This window comes from Aegilops tauschii, chromosome 7 (genome assembly GCF_002575655.3).
Source record: "Aegilops tauschii subsp. strangulata cultivar AL8/78 chromosome 7, Aet v6.0, whole genome shotgun sequence".
In the NCBI taxonomy this organism is placed as follows: domain Eukaryota; kingdom Viridiplantae; phylum Streptophyta; class Magnoliopsida; order Poales; family Poaceae; genus Aegilops; species Aegilops tauschii.
This window is the reverse complement of record NC_053041.3, coordinates 68,628,308-68,650,380: the sequence shown is the minus strand read 5'-3', so window position 1 is coordinate 68,650,380 and position 22,073 is coordinate 68,628,308. Positions and strand designations below refer to the sequence as shown.

General features: G+C 44.4%; 1 protein-coding gene across 1 annotated transcript; it reads right to left on the bottom strand.

Annotated features, from left to right (window-relative positions):
* Positions 1 to 1,937: 1,937 nt before the first annotated feature.
* Positions 1,938 to 2,553, bottom strand: LOC109785281 (uncharacterized). Its single transcript, XM_020343874.2, has one exon. The coding sequence runs from the start codon at positions 2,411 to 2,413 to the stop codon at positions 2,126 to 2,128; it is 288 nt and encodes a 95-aa protein (XP_020199463.1). The 5' UTR covers positions 2,414 to 2,553; the 3' UTR covers positions 1,938 to 2,125.
* Between the last annotated feature and the right edge of the window lie 19,520 nt (positions 2,554 to 22,073).

Below are 22,073 nucleotides of genomic sequence, written 5' to 3'. Positions count from 1 at the left end.
AATGGCAGGAGGTTGAAGATGAATAGTACCCTGAACTATTTTCACTCGTTGGATGATGATTTAATGGCCCTTGATGAAAGAATCCAAAACGAAAAAAAATTAAAACCAAAAAAACCAACGAGAAAAACGGCGAGAAGATTCCCAAAACCGGGTGAGAAGCTTATAGAATCATCATAAAAAACATTTGCTCCCGTGCTCCTAAGAGCGGCTTCAGTAGATCCCTTTCCCCCCTAAAATTTCTAGTATAGGGTGAGACAGGTCAACAAAAATGTGTTCCAGCAGATCCGCTCCCCTGCCCCTCCCCAAAATACAAATTGGTGATCACAATCGAACACTTCCAACTAGCCTTATATATAAGGGGAGTTAGCTCTCTCTCAATACCTTCCCAAATACATGCCACATTAGCGTGTCACCGCCAATGCTCATCAGACCGTCGCTGGACCACCACCCGCAAGACCACCACTACCGCCCATGTACTGCAAAAACCATCACCTTGCCGACACAGCTGCCCACGTCACACCTCTTGGAGCTCCACCAGTGTCTTCGGTGCGCGAACGCTAGCAAGCAAGCGAGAGAGAGAGAGAGAGAGAGAGAGAGAGAGAGAGAGAGAGAGAGAGAGAGAGAGAGAGAGAGAGAGAGTAGGCACTAACAGATGAGGCTCATATATAAGGCTAAGTATTGATGATGAGTCTTTGGGTGATCCGCTATACCGCACACATGTCAACCCCCGAAAAAATATTGGGAGAACCCCTATAACTACTTATAAGGGGGGGGGGGGGGGCTTAGGTTGATTTGTTGAAGATTATAAGGCTAAGTATTGATGATGAGTCTTTGGATGATCTGCTATAGCGCACACATGTCAACCCCCCCAAAAATATTGGGAGAACCCCTACAACTACTTATTGGGGGGGGGGGGGGATACGTTAATTTGTTGAAGATGATCTAGTGGGCCGGCCCAACTTGAATGCTAGTGGGCGATCACACATATGTATCACAAATCAAATAGCTCAAACTCTAAAAGAAGAGGTAGCGCAAACATAAACCACGCTGCACTCGAACTTGTTTCCTGCTTCCTGGACTTCCATGTCTGCCGTTACGAATCACGTTTCTGGTCAGAGTCTTATTTCTGCTTCTCTTTCACTTCTCTAGGTCTCTCTGCTGTCAGCAACCAACAATTGTGTCAAAGACAAGCATAGCTTTCTTTTCTTACCCTCGCCCCTTCACCTTTCGACAAATGAGCCGCCAACAAGCGCTGGCCCAACAGTCAAGAAATTTGAAGGAAGGATACATCTTACTCCAATGCATTATATATAATGTTTCGTTGTGTGCCAACAAAACAAGATCATACTCGTTAGATTCTTATCTACTTTATCAGGGGTTTTCTTGTTTCAGGATGCATCTTCATGCCTTTTAAGGTTTTAATCTTGAGATACACATGGAAACCAAGTTTCAGTAGAAACCGGCGGAAACCACGTGAAAACAGTATTTTGAAGTTTCACAAAAATACCGGATCTTAAGAGTGTGATGTTGTGTTAGCATGTGAAATTCTCAAGTTCAAATGCATTACTACTTACGTGCTATGAAAAAACAAAATCAACATTGAATAGTGTCAAATAGTAAACACCACTAATCATTGCTTTTTTTTGCAGCTCGTAAATGGTAATGTGTTTAAACTTGAAATTTCTTGTGCCAATAGAACATCACCCTCTTAGCATCCTCCTTTTTTTTATTTTTTCTTAAACTTTTAAACATGGTTTCCACAAAGTTTTCTTTGAAACTTGGTTTCATGTGATATTCTCTCGGTATCTTTATACCACTAAATTCCAAATGTACCAACACACTCAACGGTGGATTAATGCACGCTATATAGCAATATAATGCTTGGTACAAAAACCACTCCCGTTGTATCTCCATCGATCGGCGGGTCGGGAAACGTGTAAGATCAAGTATACATACCATTTATTTCCCTTGCGTGCTTCAGAGACACGAGGTACAAAACTCATGTTTGAGGAACATATAATTTTTCTTGGCGGAGTAGATGCCAACTTACCACCCATGCGTACATCGTCCTTAACGGACACAGGCTACTTGACGAGCGCTTGCACGTTCGTGCGAGCTTACCTAATTAGTGGTGCTGAGGGTCCGGGCCGCCGGGGCTGGACCTCTTCGACTCGGAGTAAGGCATCGCCGCCCTCCCATCTGCTGACCGCCGCGCGCTATTCGCCACGGCCATCGCCGCCTCCCTCGAGTAGACGGTGGCGGCATTGCTCCCACCGGCCAGCATTCTCCGGCCGGCCACCGTCACCTGCAGGTGGTCGGCCTCGCAACGTGAGGCGGCGGACAGCAGCAGCAGCAGGATGAGCACGGCGCACACCGCCGGCATGCTCCTCGACGTGCTCGAGCTGGACGCCATGGGAGGTATGAGCCTATGAGGTAACGCTGTAGCTAGCTAGCTAGATCCATCGTGGAACGGAACGCTACCTCGCAGCTCTCACTAGATCGAGTAGACTGTGCCGGTGGTGGTGAGTTGGGTACGTAGCTGCACGACGCCGAGGTGATTTATAGGGGAGCGTCCGAGGCCGGGTAGGCGGTTTGCCGTTATATACAAAATACTAATAAGCGTTGGCGCCATGGGTGGAGATCGGCTGTGTCGCACTCGCGATGACAACGACGAACCAGCGACGAGGGCGATGACCTCACTCTCACTCACCCAACGAAAACTGGACAAGCCTTTTCTCTTGGCCCGGTGTGATCATCATCATATATACATATGCCATGTTGCAAATGCAAATTGGCAAGTTGGACGTGGAAAAGAGGCCTTTCTTTTCTTTGGCCCCTCCCGATGGGATTTTCGAAGAAATCTCGCATTATAGATATCCATGCAAACCTTAAAAAAAGGGAAAGACGTCCATGCATGTTTGACATTGTTTGTTGGACCAACCATCATTATCGATAGGTTTAGAGTCACCAATGGAATGACATGAGCAATTAAATCCGTGGGAATGGGTATCTTGGGCCAGATCACAGCGGGCGAATCAGCGCCCACCGTAATCTTCACCCGGATACATGCATATCTCTCACCGCCTCTTGCCACCACACGAACTTTGTCCACACTATGTACGTAGGCGCACACGCCATTGATATGTCAAAGAGCGAGGTTGCGTCCACGCACACACCCATTTGTAACTCCATCGACCTTACCAAATTGGAGTCTGAGATCGGTCGAGTCATTGAGCTAAGCAAGAGTTTCCCATTCGCCTGAGAGCATCTCCAACAGACGTGCAACGCGTGCCTCGCAAAAAGCGTCTTTGTAGCGTCGAAATAGCCAGTTTTTGCGCGCAGCTGAGTGCTGGCTCCAGCGGCCGCTGCAAAATATAGCGCGCGCGAGCCGCTCCGGCAGGCGCCGCAAAAAAAGGCGCGCGCGCCCAGCACAAACAACATATGCACTCCAGACAAAACCAAGAAGATCAAACACAAAAAAATAAGTCAACAATAAATAGTTCAATTTTATAACTCAAACAAATAGTTCAACAATACAACATCAAACATACAAATCATCATGCTCTGTGTCGGCCATTCCATGCCCACCACTCCTCGATGAGATTCTTCTGAAATCATCATGTGTTTCGGCCCTCGCGCTCAACCACTTATGCCGCGCGCGCGTTTTTTGCGGCTTCGCTGCAGCGCCTGGAGCGGCTGCCCGCGCGCAAAAAGAAAAAAAGAATTTTTCCCGCGCGGCCGTTGGAGATGCTCTAATAACTTGTAAAGGCGAGTAACCACCCTAGCTAGCTATACAATGCGTACCGATAGCTCGTTGGTCATCGATCCGTGCATGAGTGGAGAGTGCAGTTGGGTGCATGCATGCAAATGCCCTCTCCCAGCTAGCTCGAACCATGCATGACCAAGACGAGCCCAGTGCCGAGCTCACCTAGCAAGGGAGGGCGGTCCGTGTCACTTTCCACCAGCCCATCAATTATTTTTTTTTCTTGAATTTTCCCATCAATTATTGTGTTATTGTGTAAAGTAGGACGGAGCAATGGATGGAGTTCTAGGTATGGCTAATGGGAGGGGAGTTCTAGGTCTGGCTCCAATGGGGTTCTGGTTAAACTAGCGTAAGGAGACCCACCCCCACGACATGCACTATGCCCATGGCCGTGCATGCATCCACGAAGGCGGCTGGCCATTGGCAGCTTTCCTCCAATAGGCCACCTGACTCTCGGGCGGCCAGAGGAGCCGGATGCGGCAACCAGGGGGCAGCCATATATGGGCACACCCCTCCCGATTAACAAACATGGAAGGTACAGGCACGCACAGCGCCAGGCCACCGGCCGATCGAGTGCTGTTGCATTATTATTGACCTTCATGGCCGGAGAAGGGAATGGAAATGCTGTGGGGCACATCAGTTATAATCCGTGGGGCACGAGAGGATAGCAGGCGTGGCGGCTGGATTACTAGCTGAGGGCAACTCCAACGCATGACCCCAAACGGACGACCGTTTTATCTAGATTTCGTCCGTTTGAGGGTCAGAATGGGGCCGGGTACGCTCGGATTGCACTAGTAGAAAACATGGCTTAGGTCACAGGACAGTTTTCACATTAGCCCCGGTTCAGTCACGAACCGGGACTAATGTGAGCATTGGTCCCGGTTCGTGAGCCCAGGGGGCCGGTCGGGGCCTCGTGGGCATTGGTCCCGGTTCGTATGGACCCTTTGGTCCCGGTTGGTGGTACAAACCGGGACCAATGGGCCACGCTCCTGGCCCACCACCCTTTAGTCCCGGTTCATACCACAAACCGGGACTAAAGGGCTGGTCCTAGTTGCGGCCAGTGTTTAGTCCCACCTCGCCAACCGAAGGGCGCTCATACCAGTTTATAAGCCCGTCCCTCTATGCCTTGTTGAGCTTCTCTTAAAGTGAAAATACATGCCCTTATACAGGAAATTTGACCTAAATTCATAGTAAATTTCATAGAAATTTATTTATGAAATTTACTATGAATTTAGGTTGAATTTTCTCTATAAGTGCATCTATGTTCATTTTTTATATTTATAAAATAAATAAACCTTAATAAAATAAATAAAACTAAATAAACCTTAATAAAATAAAATAAAATAAACTATAGTAACTACAATAAATAAACCTTAATAAATTAAGTAAAAATAGCAGCAGTAAAATAAATAAAAATAGCAGCAGTAAAATAAATAAAAATAAAATAATTAAAGTAAAATACATAAGTAATTAGAAATAAAATAAATAAGTTTTTTGTTGCAAGTAGAAACAAAACCTTTTCAGAGTTCATTTGAAATGCTTTTCAATTTTAGGGTCTTATAGCTCAAAATAATTAGTAAATGCATGAAAAATAACAAATGAAGTCAGAAAGGATTGAAAAATGATGATGTGGCTTTGAATGGTGCATTTTGAACACACAAAAAGTCAGGAGTTCAAATAAGTTTTAAAAAATGAAATCCCTTTGTAACAGACGAGTTTCCGGATGAAATCCTGATACTTTGAAAGAGATTGTCCGTTTTGTACACGAAGTGCATCCAGTTTTTGCCGTAACCCTCTCAACTTTCTTGCACATGCTATGTGGATGAAATGATGATATCATGCCAATTTTCAACCTTTTCAGAGTTCATTTGAAATGCTTTTCAATTTTAGGGTTTTATAGCTCAAAATAATTAGTAAATGCATGAAAAATAACAAATGAAGTCAGAAAGGATTGAAAAATGATGATGTGGCTTTGAATGGTGCATTTTGAACACACAAAAAGTCAGGAGTTCAAATAAGTTTTAAAAAATGAAATCCCTTTGTAACAGACGAGTTTCCGGATGAAATTTAAACTATTCAAATTTGGAAACTAATGGAGTAACAGAAAGTTTATAATTATTCTGAGCTAAAAGCAAAAAGAATAAAAAAAAAGCAAAAATCAAAAGAAAATAAATAATTCAAAAAACAAAAAAATACTGGAAAAAATAAAAAAATGCCGCCTAATGGGCCACACGGCGTGCATACGACTAGAAACCCATCTGCACATGGGCCAGGATGCAGGCCCGCAGGCCCAATAGGCCCAACATGGCAGTGACAAAGGTAGGCATGTAATGCCTGCATATTAGAGAGGAGCTCAGCACCTGAGCTGCAACGCAGCTTATAAACAGGTGCTGAGCTCTCTCAGCTAGCGAGGTGGGACTAAACTTCCCCCCGCACCGCGCCAGCACATTAGTCTCGGTTGGTGGCTCCAACCGGAACCAATGCTCCCCTTTGGTCCCGGTTGGTGCCACCAACCGGGACTAAAGGGTGGGTATTGGTTCCGGTTTGTGCGTTGAACCGGGACCAAAGCCTTTGCTATATAAGCAGCACTTAGGAAATTTTCAGATTTCCATCGCCAGTTTCCCCCCGCCCGACGACGCCGCGAGCTCGATCTACGCCGCCAGGCTGCCCCGCCGCCGTCGCCGTCGCCCGTGCCCCCGAGCCCACGCCATCGCCCGTCGCCGTCGTCCTCCGCCCCCCACCGCCGTCGCCGTCGGCCTCCGCCGCGCGCCCCCGAGCCGTCGCCCGTACGTCACCGTCGCCCTCCGCCCCCGGCCCGCCGCGGTCGCCGTCGCCCTCCGCCACCCACGCCGTCGCCCTCCGCCGGCCACGCCGTCGCCCTCCGTCGCCCGATGTGAGCCGCCGCCACGCCACGGCTCTGTTTATTTTTTTCATATAATTTGTATTATTTTTTTGTTCATTGCATTTTTTCATATATATAATGTATATATATATGTATGTGGTAGCTATATGATGAATGGATGTGGCTATGTATGTATGAATATAATGTTCATATATAATGTTCATACAATTTTATAGAACTATGTATGTATGAATATAATGTAGCTATATGATTTTAGGTTATAAGTGCTTAGTAGTTGAACTAGCTAGTTGATTTAATAAAACTATTTTATTAAATTTTACTATATATAGAAGTAGTTTATTTTTAGTAAGAACTACTTTATTTTATATATTTATAGTAAGTGCTTAGTAGTTGAACTAGTTGATTAATTAATAGAACTATTTTATTAAATTTTACTATATATAGAAGTAGTTTATTTTTAGTAAGAACTACTTTATTATATTTATTTATAGTAAGTGCTTAGTAGTTGAACTAGTTGATTAATTAATAGAACTATTTTATTAAATTTTACTATATATAGAAGTAGTTTATTTTTAGTAAGAACTACTTTATTTTATTTATTTATAGTAAGTGCTTAGTAGTTGAACTAGTTGATTAATTAATAAAACTACTTTATTTTATTTATAGTAAGTGCTTAATTAGTAGTTGAACTAGTTGATTTAACAAAACTAATTTATTTTACTATAGAAGTAGTTTATTTTTAGCAAGGAAATTAATAGAACTAGTTTGTTTTTTTAGTTAAAGCAATTATTCCCGCATCGACGTCGACGATGCCTATCCCGCATCCTCGTCGTCGACTCGGCGGAGGAGGCCGGCTTGATCAGAGGGGCCATGTCCGGGACTGGGCTCCGCCGGGCTGGTTTTGGGAGGTGCTACCTTCCGGTGGGTGTAGGTTGGTGAGGAACCAGCCCGTCGTTGACCCGATCCTTGTTTGGTGGCGCTCGCGTGGGCCAGTGACGGTGCCGAGGCTTCCGGACACCGCGGAGGTGGTACGTCACCGTGTCAGCGAGGAGGACCAGCACGTCCGTCGCTACATGGTTGCGTTGGAGGGCAGGTTCGACAATACCTGGCAGGTTCTTCAGGGATCTCACTGGAGCTATGATCCTGTGATGGTTCCGTCCCTTTGGGTGTCCACCGCCCGCGCCGATACCCGTCGGGCGCTACTGTTCTAGCTGTACTAGCGATGCTATATGTATGATAGTATTCGAGGTGTATTAGTGATAATATTCGACGATGTACGGACGCATGGAGATGATGTAGTTTTGCTTATAATTGAATGCATCCCAATTTGAATACTACTTTATTTTGTGATTTGATTTTGCTTATTGAATGCTCAAAGTGGAAAACTACTCCGATCCTACTTTGAATGCTAAAATTGGAGAGCACTATGATTAGTTGATAGCTTATAGGGTTTTTGTTTTCGCAGAAATCTAGGAGCCCCCGGCCCCTCCATCATCCCCGCCGTCGTCCCCGTCACCGCCCCCTTCGAGATCGAGGTGAGACCAGCCAAATCCTCTTTTAGAAAGATAATTAAACGATATTTCGGGTTGACTGTAAGTCTGTCGAGTCTCCACCATATATGAGAGGACGAAGAATCCCGACTGTTGTCGTGGGGGTAGCTTCTCCTTCGTTCCCGTGTGCTAGACAATTTGGTGTAATGCACTCGAGAACGAAAGGAGGAGCTACCATCACCGACGGTCGCAAATGTCAGAGAGGAATCAGTGAGGGAGAGTTCCACCATATATATATGAGAGGACGAAAAATCCCGACTGTTGTCGTGGGGGTCGCTTCTCCTTTGTTCCCGTGTGCTAGCTAGACATTTTGGTGTAATGCACACGGGGACAAAGGGAGGAGCGACCATCACCAACGGTCGAATGTATACACCACGTGAGCTGAGAGTTTTCCAGAAAAGTCTCGACAAACCGATAGTCAACCCGTGATGAATAATAATGATCTAACTTAGGTTTTTAGTATATATATTTAATTGTAGATGTTTAATATTTGAATTATGAACATAGGAAATGTCGTACTCGGACGACGAAAGTCTCCCGGGGGAGTGCGACTGGTGCCACGACGACCGAGGTCAGTGCGACAGGCCTCACCTGGACGAAGATCGGCGCTTCAGTATTAAGCTGGAGGAGACGTTCGATGTTGAAACGGTACGCAACGACGACAAGTGTTATTTTTTCGTAATTAAGCACGACTTCAACTATTTCAACGTGTACTTTTCATCTTTTACAATTCGGCTAGCTTCTCCCATGCCATGCAAGACGCTACGTCTTGGAGAGGATGGGTTTTGAAGACCATGAAAGTATGGAAACAAAGAAAATTCACCTAAGGACCCATCATGATATAGATTTTGAAGTAAAGCTGTATAATTCTGAGAGCGTAACCCATTTTGGTTGCAAAAATTGGGAAGCATTTTGCAAGATGTATGGTTTTGATGAGGGTATGCTTGTCACCATGGATCTTGGTGATCCTGACATCGAGCAAGACAACATGGACATTTGGGTCCTTGTTGATACGCCTCCAATTCTACCGCTATGTGAGTTTCTCAAACATAGTTATTAGCTAATTTATATTGTTCATTTCAAAATAGTTGACAGCTTATTTTCATTGACAACTTATTTTGATTGTTCAAACAATGTGCGGAACATGGTAGACAGAACCTACTACACCGATGGCTCTGAGTTAACTTATAAGGAGAAAACTCATCTGGTCGGATTTTGTACTGATATTGAGAATTACAATATCTACAATCAAACTCCTCAACATTATGGTCAATACGTGCCACTAGTGCACGTGTTGAACTACGGTAACTACTATGGAGATACCCTGGTAAGATTTCTTACTATTACGACATCCGTGCATATTTTGCATAGTTCTAAAACTAGTACATTATCATTGCTAACTATGAAGTTATTACTATGTTTTTCAACAGATAATCCCAGAGGATTGTGTGCCTCATTTGATGTATCAGAATGGTAGGCTTGATGTTTTGAATATACAACCAGGTCATCCTACGAATCTCAACTGTCCATACCAGATTTCTAAAAGAAGTGGAGACATGCAAATCAAAGAATGGAAAAAATGTATGGACAGTCGCAAGGAGGTTCTTGGAAGCAAAAGGAAGCGAGGCGCAAGAATTGGAGACAGGATGATCTCCATTCTCCATAATGGAGAGTCAGGGTCTATACTGTTTTATGCTATTTTACCTTAAAGAGGGTATTTCGGTCCTACCTAATACTGATGATCATGTGCTAAGAACAATTAAGTAGGGTTGGTTCGATGACTGTGAGGATGATGATCGTATGACTTGTTATTAATAACGAGTAGAAGTTGTATGATGATGATTAGTAGGACTTGTTATTATATATGATGATGCATGATGCGCGCATGAAGAGTTATTATATATCAGCGGGTGAAATGAACATGGATTGGATTGAAGTGAAGGCAACATGCATGTGGTGCGTGTCGAAAGTAGTACAATCCAAACTTGATCAAGTCCGGATTAGTATTACTTTCGACATGCACCACATGTTGCCTTCACTTCAATCTAAGCCATGTTTAGGCATAGCAGTACATAGCGTTGGTAAACCAAGCACGGAGATATAAGAGAGGACACTTCTCTCTAATAGCTACCTAATAACAACCTAAATTAACCCCCCAAAACCCCCAAAACCCCCCCTTTCAAAAAACAAAAACCTCAGCTCCTGCCAGGTGCTGACGCGTGGATGCCTATTGGTCCCGGTTGGTGGCACCAACCGGGACCAAAGGCCCTCCTGCCTGGGCTCCACGCACCGGCCACGTGGACGGCCTTTAGTCCCGGTTCGTGTAAGAACCGGGACTAAAGGGCTAGGGCATTAGTAACGACCCTTTAGTCCCGGTTCTAGAACCGGGACTAAAGGCCCTTATGAACCGGGGTAAAAGCCCCTTTTCCTACTAGTGTTGGGGTTTGCGCCGGCCGGGCGCCTAATGCGCGACCGCATCTTTGGCCCCATCTCGTCCGCTGGAGGCCAAGAGCATAGCAAAAAATAGTTTCAATCAAACATAAAAACATGTTCAAAATAGTATTTTATTACAATCTAATTAAAATTTTAGAAATATAAAGTAGTCTTACAAAACCACTCAAAGTTTGTGCACAAAAAAAAATTAAACCGATAGATCTACTGATTGCTAATGTGATCTCACATATGCTGAACCAAGTCATCTTGCAGCTGCGTATGAGTGTTCTGATCACACAACTCACGATGAAATTGGACAAATTGTTCAAAGGTTGCAAGAGGTGGGTGCTCAGGCTCAACATTCTCAACCTGGAAATCAATCCTTGGTCGTAGATACTGCCATCACGCTCATCCTCAACGATCATGTTGTGCATGATCACACAAGCAGTCATCACCTCTCAAAGCTTCTGAGTGCTCCATGTCAATGCAGGGTTTCGAACAATACCCCACGCATGCTCCACATCTTTCCTAGCACTCTCCTGCATTTGGGCAAAACTCTGTCTCTTCTCTCCTTGCGGATTGGGTATGATCTTCACAAGAGTGGACCACTGCGGATAGATACCATCAGCTAGATAATATCCCTTGTTGTAATGGTGGCCATTGATCGATCTCAAAGTTGACCTCTGAGCAGTGGCCTTCTGCAAGCCTTGCAAACGCCGAAGAATCCTGAAGAACACTAATATCATTGTGAGAACCTGCCATGCCGAAGAAAGAATGTCATATCCACAGATCTTGTGAAGCCACGGCTTCAAGTATGACAGTGGCATCTTTCACATGTCCCTTGTACTGCCCCTACCAGGCAAATTGACAGTCTTCCACTTCCAATGCATACCATCGATACTACCAAGCATGCCCGAAAAGCCCCTCTCGGCATTTATCGTCAACAACCTCTCTGCATCAGCGGCATTTGGTTCTCTCAGGTATTCAGGACCGAACACTGCCACCGCGGCCTTGCAGAAACTATACAGTGAGAGGAGACATGTGGACTCACTCATACGCACATACTCATCCACAAGATCACCGGGAATTCTATATGCAAGCATGTGAATAGCCGCAATGCATTTCTGGTAAGAAGAGAAGCCGAGTTTGCCAAGGGCGTCCTCTTTGCATTCAAAGTATGGGTCATATGCAACCACTCCTTCCCGAATACGATTGAAAACATGCCTTCTCATTCGAAAGCGGTGACGAAGTTGATACGGTTTGTAGAGTGCGGTTCTCTCAAAGTAATCGGAATAGAGGAGGTGGTGCCCTTTCTCCCCATTGCGGTTCAAGGCCGGGGCATGGCCGGGGATTGATCCCCTGAATCGAGGCCGCTGTTGGGGAACGTAGCAGAAATTCAAAATTTTCCTACGTGTCACCAAGATCAATCTAGGAGCTGCTAGCAACGAGAGGGGAGGAGTGCATCTACATACCCTTGTAGATCACGAGCGGAAGCGTTCAAGTGAACGGGGTTGATGGAGTCGTACTCGTCGTGATCCAAATCACCGATGACCGAGCGCCGAACGGACGGCACCTCCGCGTTCAACACACGTACGGTTGGGAAGACGTCTCCTCCTTATTGATCCAGCAAGGGGGAAGGAGAGGTTGATGGAGATCCAGCAGCACGACGGCGTGGTGGTGGAAGTAGCGGGATCCCGGCAGGGCTTCGCCAAGCGCAAGCGGGGAGGAAGAGGTGTCACGGGAGGGAGGGAGGCGCCAGGGCTTGGGGTGCTGCTCCCATGCGCCTCCCCACTATACATAGGGGTGGAGGGGGCTGGTTTCTTGCCCTCCAAGTCCATTGGGGCGTTGGCAAAGGTGGGGGAAAGAAATCCCATCATTTCCCTTCCCCACCGATTGTTATCCCCCTTTTTTAGGGATCTTGATCTTATCCCTTCGGGATATGATCTTATTCCTTCTAAGGTGGGATCTTGGTGCGCCTTGACCAGGGGTGTGGGGCCTTGCCCCCACTACCCACGTTCATGTGGGCCCCCCATGCAGGTGGGCCCCACTTCGGAACCTTCTAGAACCTTCCCGGTGCAATACCGAAAAATCCCGAACATTTTCCGGTGGCCAAAATAGGACTTCCCATATATAAATATTTACCTCTGGACCATTTCGGAACCCCTCGTGACGTCCGGGATCTCATCCGGGACTCCGAACAACTTTCGGTTAACCGCATACTAATATCTCTACAACTCTAGCGTCACCGAACCTTAAGTGTGTAGACCCTACGGGTTCGGGAGACATGTAGACATGACCGAGACATTTCTCCGGTCAATAACCAACAGCGGGATCTGGATACCCATGTTGGCTCCCACATGCTCCACGATGATCTCATCGGATGAACCACGATGTCGAGGATTCAATCAATCCCGTATACAATTCCCTTTGTCAATCGGTACGTTACTTGCCCGAGATTCGATCGTCGGTATCCCAATACCTTGTTCAATCTCGTTACCGGCAAGTCGCTTTACTCGTACCGTAATGCATGATCCCGTGGCTAACTCCTTAGTCACATTGAGCTCATTATGATGATGCATTACCGAGTGGGCCCAGAGATACCTCTCCGTCATACGGAGTGACAAATCCCAGTCTCGATTCGTGCCAACCCAACAGACACTTTCGGAGATACCTGTAGTGCACCTTTATAGCCACCCAGTTACGTTGTGACGTTTGGTACACCCAAAGCATTCCTACGGTATCCGGGAGTTGCACAATCTCATGGTCTAAGGAAATGATACTTGACATTAGAAAAGCTCTAGCAAACGAACTACACGATCTTGTGCTATGCTTAGGATTGGGTCTTGTCCATCACATCATTCTCCTAATGATGTGATCCCGTTATCAATGACATCCAATGTCCATGGTCAGGAAACCATAACCATCTATTGATCAACGAGCTAGTCAACTAGAGGCTTACTAGGGACATGTTGTGGTCTATGTATTCACACATGTATTACGGTTTCCAGTTAATACAATTATAGCATGAACAACAGACAATTATCATGAACAAGGAAATACAATAATAACCATTTTATTATTGCCTCTAGGGCATATTTCCAACAGTCTCCCACTTGCACTAGAGTCAATAATCTAGTTCACATCACCATGTGATTAACACTCAAAGTTCACATCGCCATGTGACTAATACCCAAGAGTTTACTAGAGTCAATAATCTAGTTCACATCACCATGTGATTAACACTCAATGAGTTCTAGGGTTTGATCATGTTATGCTTACGAGAGAGGTTTTAGTCAACGGGTCTGCAACATTCAGACCTGTGTGTGCTTTACAAATCTCTATGTCATCTTGTAGATGCAGCTACCACGCGCTACTTGGAGCTATTCCAAATAACTGCTCTACTATACGAATCCGGTTCACTACTCAGAGTCATCCGGATTAGTGTCAAAGTTTGCATCGACGTAACCCTTTACGACGAACCCCCTTTCCACCTCCATAATCGAGAAAATTCCTTAGTCCACTAGATACTAAGGATAAGTTCGACCGCTGTCATGTGATCCCTTCCTGGATCACTATTGTACCCCTTGACTAACTCATGGCAAGGCACACTTCAGGTGCGGTACACAGCATAGCATATTGTCGAGCCTACGTCTAAAGCATAGGGGACGACCTTCATCCTTTCTCTTTCTTCTGCCATGGTCAGGTCTTGAGTCTTACTCAATACTCACACCTTGTAACATAGCCAAGAACTCCTTCTTTGCTGATCTATTTTGAACTCCTTCAAAATCTTGTCACGGTATGTATTCATTTGAAAGTACTATTAAGCGTTTTTGATCTATCCTTATAGATCTTGATGCTCAATGTTCAAGTAGCTTAATCCAGGTTTTCCATTAAAAACACTTTTCAAATAACCCTGGATGTTTTCCAGAAATCCTACATCATTTCTGATCAACAATATGTTAACAACATATACTCATCAAAAATTCTATAGTGCTCCACTCACTTCTTTGGAAATACAAGTTTCTCATGAACTTTGTATAAACCCAAAATCTTTGATCATCTCATCAAAGCGTTCATTCCAACTCCGAGATGCTTACTCCAATCCTTAGAAGGATTTCTAGAGCTTTGCATACTTGTTAGCATCTTTCAGGATTGATAAAACCTTCTGGTTGTATCACATACAACATTTCCTCAAGAAAATCGTCGAGGAAACAATGTTTTGACATCCTATCTGCAAGATTTCATAAATAATGCAGTAACTGCTAATATAATTCTAACAGACTCTTAGCATCGCTACGAGTGAGAAAGTCTCATCGCAGTCAACTCCTTGAACTTGCCGAAAAACATCTTAACGACAAGTAGAGCTTTCTTAATGGTGACACTTACCATCATTGTCTGTCTTCCCTTTAAAATCCATCTGTACCCAATAGCCTTACGACCATCAAGTAGTTCTTTCAAAGTCTATACTTTGTTTTCATACATGGATCCTCTCGGATTTTATGGCCTCGAGCCATTTGTCGGAATCCGGGCCCACCATCGCTTCTCCATAGCTCGTAGGTTCATTGTTGTCTAGCAACATGACTTCCAAGACAGGATTATGTACCACTCTGAAGTAGTACGCATCCTTGTCGTCCTATGAGGTTTGGTAGTGACTTGATCTGAAGTTTCATGATCACTATCATAAGCTTCCACTTCAATTGGTGTAGGTGCCACAGGAACAACTTCCTGTGCCCTGCTACACATTAGTTGAAGTGACGGTTCAATGACCTCATCAAGTCTCCACCATCCTCCCACTCAATTCTTTCGAGAGAAACTTTTCCTCGAGAAAGGACCCGTTTCTAGAAACAATCACTTTTGCTTCCAGATCTGAAATAGGAGGTATACCCAACTGTTTTGGGTATTCTATGAAGATGCATTTATCCGCTTTGGGTTCGAGCTTATCAGCCTGAAACTTTTTCACATAAGCGTCGCAGCCCCAAACTTTTAAGAAACGACAGCTTAGGTTTCTCTAAACCATAGTTCATACGGTGTCGTCTCAACGGAATTGCGTGGTGCCCTATTTAAAGTGAATGCGGTTGTCTCTAATGCCTAACCCATAAACGATAGTTGTAATTCGATAAGAGACATCATGGTATGCACCATATCCAATAGGGTGCAGTTATGATGTTCGGACACACCATCACAATATGGTGTTCCAGACGGTATTAGTCGTGAAACAATTTCCACAATTTCTTAATTGTGTGCCAAACTCGTAACTCAGATATTCATCTCTATGATCATATCACAGACATTTTATCCTCTTGTCACGACGATCTTCAACTTCACTCTGAAATTACTTGAACCTTTCAATAATTCAGACTTGTGTTTCATCAAGTAAATATTCTCAGCATCTACTCAAATCATCTGTGAAGTAAGAACATAACGATATCCACTGCGTGCGTCAGCACTCATTGGACTGCAAACATCAAATGTATTACTTCCAACAAGTTGCCCTCTTGTTCCATCTTACTGAAAACGAGGCCTTTCAGTCATCTTGCCCATGTGGTATGATTTGCATGTCTCAAGTGATTCAAAATCAAGTGAGTCCAAATGATCCATCTGTATGGACTTTCTTCATGCATATATACTAATAGACATGGTTCGCATGTCTCAATCTTTTCAAAAACGAATGAGTCCAAAGATCCATCAACATGGAGCTTCTTCATGCGTTTTATACCAATATGACTCAAGTGGCAGTGCCACAAGTATGTGGTACTATCATTACTATCTTATATCTTTTGGCATGAACATGTGTATCACTACGATCGAGATTCAATAAACCATTCATTTTAGGTGCAAGACCATTGAAGGTATTATTCAAATAGACAGAGTAACCATTATTCTCCTTTAATGAATAACCGTATTGCGATAAACATAATCCAATCATGTCTATGCTCAACGCAAACACCAAATAATTATTATTCAGGTTTAACCCCAATCTCGATGGTAGAGGGAGCATGTGATGCTTGATCACATCAACCTTGGAAACACTTCCAACACATATCGTCATCTCACCTTTAGCTAGTCTCCGTTTATTCCGCAGCTTTTATTTCGAGTTACTAACACTTAGCAACCGAACCGGTATCTAATACCCTGGTGCTACTAGGAGTACTAGTAAAGTACACATTAATATAATGTATATCTAATATACTTCTGTCGACCTTGCCAGCCTTCTCATCTACGAAGTATCTAGGGTAGTTCTGCTTCAGTGACCGTTCCCCTCATTTCAGAAGCACTTAGTCTCGGGTTTGGGTTCAACCTTGGGTTTCTTCACTAGAGTAGCAACTGATTTGCCGTTTCATGAAGTATCCCTCCTTGCCCTTGCCCTTCTAGAAACTAGTGGTTTTACTAACCATCAACAATTGACGCTCCTTCTTGATTTCTACTTTCGCGGTGTCAAACATCACGAGTTGCTCAAGGATCATCATGTCTATCCCTGATATGTTATAGTTCATCACGAAGCTCTAATAGCTTGGTGGCAGTGACTATGGAGAACCATCACTATCTCATCTGGAAGATTAACTCCCACTCGATTCAAGTGATTGTAGTACTCAGACAATCTGAGCACATGCTCAACGATTGAGCTTTTCTCCCTTAGTTTGCAGGCTTAAGAAACTTGTCAGAGGTCTCATACCTCTTGACGTGGGCATTAGTCTGAAATCCCAATTTCAGTCTTTGGAACATCTCATATGTTCTGCGACGTTTCAAAACCGTCTTTGGTGCCACAATTTTAAACCGTTAGCATCACACACTGAACTATCACGCAGTCATCAAAACGTGTATGTCAGATGTTTCGTAACATCTACAGACGACGCTCGAGGTTCAGCACACCGAGCGGTGCATTAAGGACATAAGCCTTCTGTGCAGCAATGAGGACAATCCTCAGTTTACGGACCCAGTCCGCATAATTGCTACTATCAACTTTCAACTAAATTTTTTCTAGGAACATATCTTAGTAGAACTAAAGCGTAAGCTACGACATTATTTGCAAAGACCTTTTGACTATGTTCATGATAATTAAGTTCATCTGATTATTTAATGAACTCCCACTTAGATAGACATCCCTCTAGTCATCTAAGTGATACATGATCCGAATCGACTAGGCCGTGTCCGATCATCACGTGAGACGGACTAGTCATAATCGGTGAACATCTCCATGTTGATCATATCTACTATACGACTCATGTTCGACCTTTCGGTCTCTTGTGTTCCGAGGCCATGTCTGTACATGCTAGGCTCGTCAAGTCAACCTAAGTGTTTTGCTTGTGTACCGAGGCCATGTCTGTACATGCTAGGCTCCTCAACACCCGTTGTATGCGAACGTTAGAATCTATCACACCCGATCATCACGTGGTGCTTCGAAACAACGAACCTTCGCAACGGTGCACAGTTAGGGGGAACACATCTCTTGAAATTTTAGTGAGGGATCATCTTATTTATGCTACCGTCGTTCGAAGCAAATAAGATGTAAACATGACAAACATCACATGCAAATCATAAAGTAACATGATATGGCCAATATCATCTTGTGCCTTTGATCTCCATCTTCGAGGCGCGACATGATCACCTTCGTCACCGGCATGACACCATGATCTCCATCATCATGATCTCCATCATCGTGTCTTCATGAAGTTGTCTCGCCAACTATTACTTCTACTACTATGGCTAACGGTTAGCAATAAAGTAAAGTAATTACATGGCGTTTTCATTGACACGCAGGTCATACAATAAATTAAGACAACTCCTATGGCTCCTGCCGATTGTCATACTCATCGACATGCAAGTCGTGATTCCTATTACAAGAACATGATCAATCTCATACATCACATATATAATTCATCACATCCTTTTGGCCATATCACATCACATAGCATACCCTGCAAAAACAAGTTAGACATCTTCTAATTGTTGTTGCATGTTTTACGTGGCTGCTATGGGTTTCTAGCAAGAACGTTTCTTACCTACGCAAAAGCCACAACGGTGATATGCCAATTGCTATTTACCCTTCATAAGGACCCTTTTCATCGAATCTGATCCAACTAAAGTGAGAGAGACAGACACCCGCTAGCCACCTTATGCATCAAGTGCATGTCAGTCGGTGGAACCTGTCTCATGTAAGAGTACGTGTAAGGTCGGTCCGGGCCGCTTCATCCCACAATGCCGCCGAATCAAGATAAGACTAGTAACGGCAGGCAAATTGAACAAATCATCGCCCACAACTACTTTGTGTTCTACTCGTGCATAGAATCTACGCATAGACCTGGCTCATGATGCCACTGTTGGGTAACGTAGCAGAAATTCAAAATTTTCCTACGTGTCACCAAGATCAATCTAGGAGATGCTAGCAACGAGAGGGGAGGAGTGCATCTACATACCCTTGTAGATCGCGAGCGGAAGCGTTCAAGTGAACGGGGTTGATGGAGTCGTACTCGTCGTGATCCAAATCACCGATGACCGAGCGCCAAACGGACGGCACCTCCGCGTTCAACACACGTACGGTTGGGAAGACGTCTCCTCCTTCTTGATCCAGCAAGGGGGAAGGAGAGGTTGATGGAGATCCAGCAGCACGACGGCGTGGTGGTGGAAGTAGCGGGATCCCGGCAGGGCTTCGCCAAGCGCAAGCGGGGAGGAAGAGGTGTCACGGGAGGGAGGGAGGCGCCAGGGCTTGGGGTGCTGCTCCCATGCGCCTCCCCACTATATATAGGGGTGGAGGGGGCTGGTTTCTTGCCCTCCAAGTCCATTGGGGCATTGGCAAAGGTGGGGGAAAGAAATCCCATCATTTCCCTTCCCCACCGATTGTTATCCCCCTTTTTTAGGGATCTTGATCTTATCCCTTCGGGATATGATCTTATTCCTTCTAAGGTGGGATCTTGGTGCGCCTTGACCAGGGGTGTGGGGCCTTGCCCCCACTACCCACGTTCATGTGGGCCCCCATGCAGGTGGGCCCCACTTCGGAACCTTCTAGAACCTTCCCGGTACAATACCGAAAAATCCCGAACATTTTCCGGTGGCCAAAATAGGACTTCCCATATATAAATCTTTACCTCCGGACCATTCCGGAACTCCTCGTGACGTCCGGGATCTCATCCGGGACTCCGAACAACTTTCGGTTAACCGCATACTAATATCTCTACAACTCTAGCGTCACCGAACCTTAAGTGTGTAGACCCTACGGGTTCGGGAGACATGTAGACATGACCGAGACATTTCTCCGGTCAATAACCAACAGCGGGATCTGGATACCCATGTTGGCTCCCACATGCTCCACGATGATCCCATCGGATGAACCACGATGTCGAGGATTCAATCAATCCCGTATACAATTCCCTTTGTCAATCGGTACGTTACTTGCCCGAGATTCGATCGTCGGTATCCCAATACCTTGTTCAATCTCGTTACCGGCAAGTCGCTTTACTCGTACCGTAATGCATGATCCCGTGGCTAACTCCTTAGTCACATTGAGCTCATTATGATGATGCATTACCGAGTGGGCCCAGAGATACCTCTCCGTCATACGGAGTGACAAATCCCAGTCTCGATTCGTGCCAACCCAACAGACACTTTCGGAGATACCTGTAGTGCACCTTTATAGCCACCCAGTTACGTTGTGACGTTTGGTACACCCAAAGCATTCCTACGGTATCCGGGAGTTGCACAATCTCATGGTCTAAGGAAATGATACTTGACATTAGAAAAGCTCTAGCAAACGAACTACACGATCTTGTGCTATGCTTAGGATTGGGTCTTGTCCATCACATCATTCTCCTAATGATGTGATCCCGTTATCAATGACATCCAATGTCCATGGTCAGGAAACCATAACCATCTATTGATCAACGAGCTAGTCAACTAGAGGCTTACTAGGGACATGTTGTGGTCTATGTATTCACACATGTATTACGGTTTCCAGTTAATACAATTATAGCATGAACAACAGACAATTATCATGAACAAGGAAATACAATAATAACCATTTTATTATTGCCTCTAGGGCATATTTCCAACAGTCTCCCACTTGCACTAGAGTCAATAATCTAGTTCACATCACCATGTGATTAACACTCAAAGTTCACATCGCCATGTGACTAATACCCAAGAGTTTACTAGAGTCAATAATCTAGTTCACATCACCATGTGATTAACACTCAAGGAGTTCTAGGGTTTGATCATGTTATGCTTACGAGAGAGGTTTTAGTCAACGGGTCTGCAACATTCAAACCTGTGTGTGCTTTACAAATCTCTATGTCATCTTGTAGATGCAGCTACCACGCGCTACTTGGAGCTATTCCAAATAACTACTCTACTATACGAATCCGGTTCACTACTCAGAGTCATCCGGATTAGTGTCAAAGTTTGCATCGACGTAACCCTTTACGACGAACCCCCTTTCCACCTCCATAATCGAGAAAATTCCTTAGTCCACTAGATACTAAGGATAAGTTCGACCGCTGTCATGTGATCCCTTCCTGGATCACTATTGTACCCCTTGACTAACTCATGGCAAGGCACACTTCAGGTGCGGTACACAGCATAGCATATTGTCGAGCCTACGTCTAAAGCATAGGGGACGACCTTCATCCTTTCTCTTTCTTCCGCCATGGTCAGGTCTTGAGTCTTAATCAATACTCACACCTTGTAACATAGCCAAGAACTCCTTCTTTGCTGATCTATTTTGAACTCCTTCAAAATCTTGTCACGGTATGCATTCATTTGAAAGTACTATTAAGCGTTTTTGATCTATCCTTATAGATCTTGATGCTCAATGTTCAAGTAGCTTAATCCAGGTTTTCCATTAAAAACACTTTTCAAATAACCCTGGATGTTTTCCAGAAATCCTACATCATTTCTGATCAACAATATGTTAACAACATATACTCATCAAAAATTCTATAGTGCTCCACTCACTTCTTTGGAAATACAAGTTTCTCATGAACTTTGTATAAACCCAAAATCTTTGATCATCTCATCAAAGCGTTCATTCCAACTCCGAGATGCTTACTCCAATCCTTAGAAGGATTTCTAGAGCTTTGCATACTTGTTAGCATCTTTCAGGATTGATAAAACCTTCTGGTTGTATCACATACAACCTTTCCTCAAGAAAATCGTCGAGGAAACAATGTTTTGACATCCTATCTGCAAGATTTCATAAATAATGCAGTAACTGCTAATATAATTCTAACAGACTCTTAGCATCGCTACGAGTGAGAAAGTCTCATCGCAGTCAACTCCTTGAACTTGCCGAAAAACATCTTAACGACAAGTCGAGCTTTCTTAATGGTGACACTTACCATCATTCTCTGTCTTCCCTTTAAAATCCATCTGTACCCAACAGCCTTACGACCATCAAGTAGTTCTTTCAAAGTCTATACTTTGTTTTCATACATGGATCCTCTCGGATTTTATGGCCTCGAGCCATTTGTCGGAA

Excerpts from the sequence above, each read along its gene's own strand:
- LOC109785281 (XM_020343874.2), bottom strand. The coding sequence starts at position 2,413 with ATGGCGTCCAGCTCGAGCACGTCGAGGAGCATGCCGGCGGTGTGCGCC.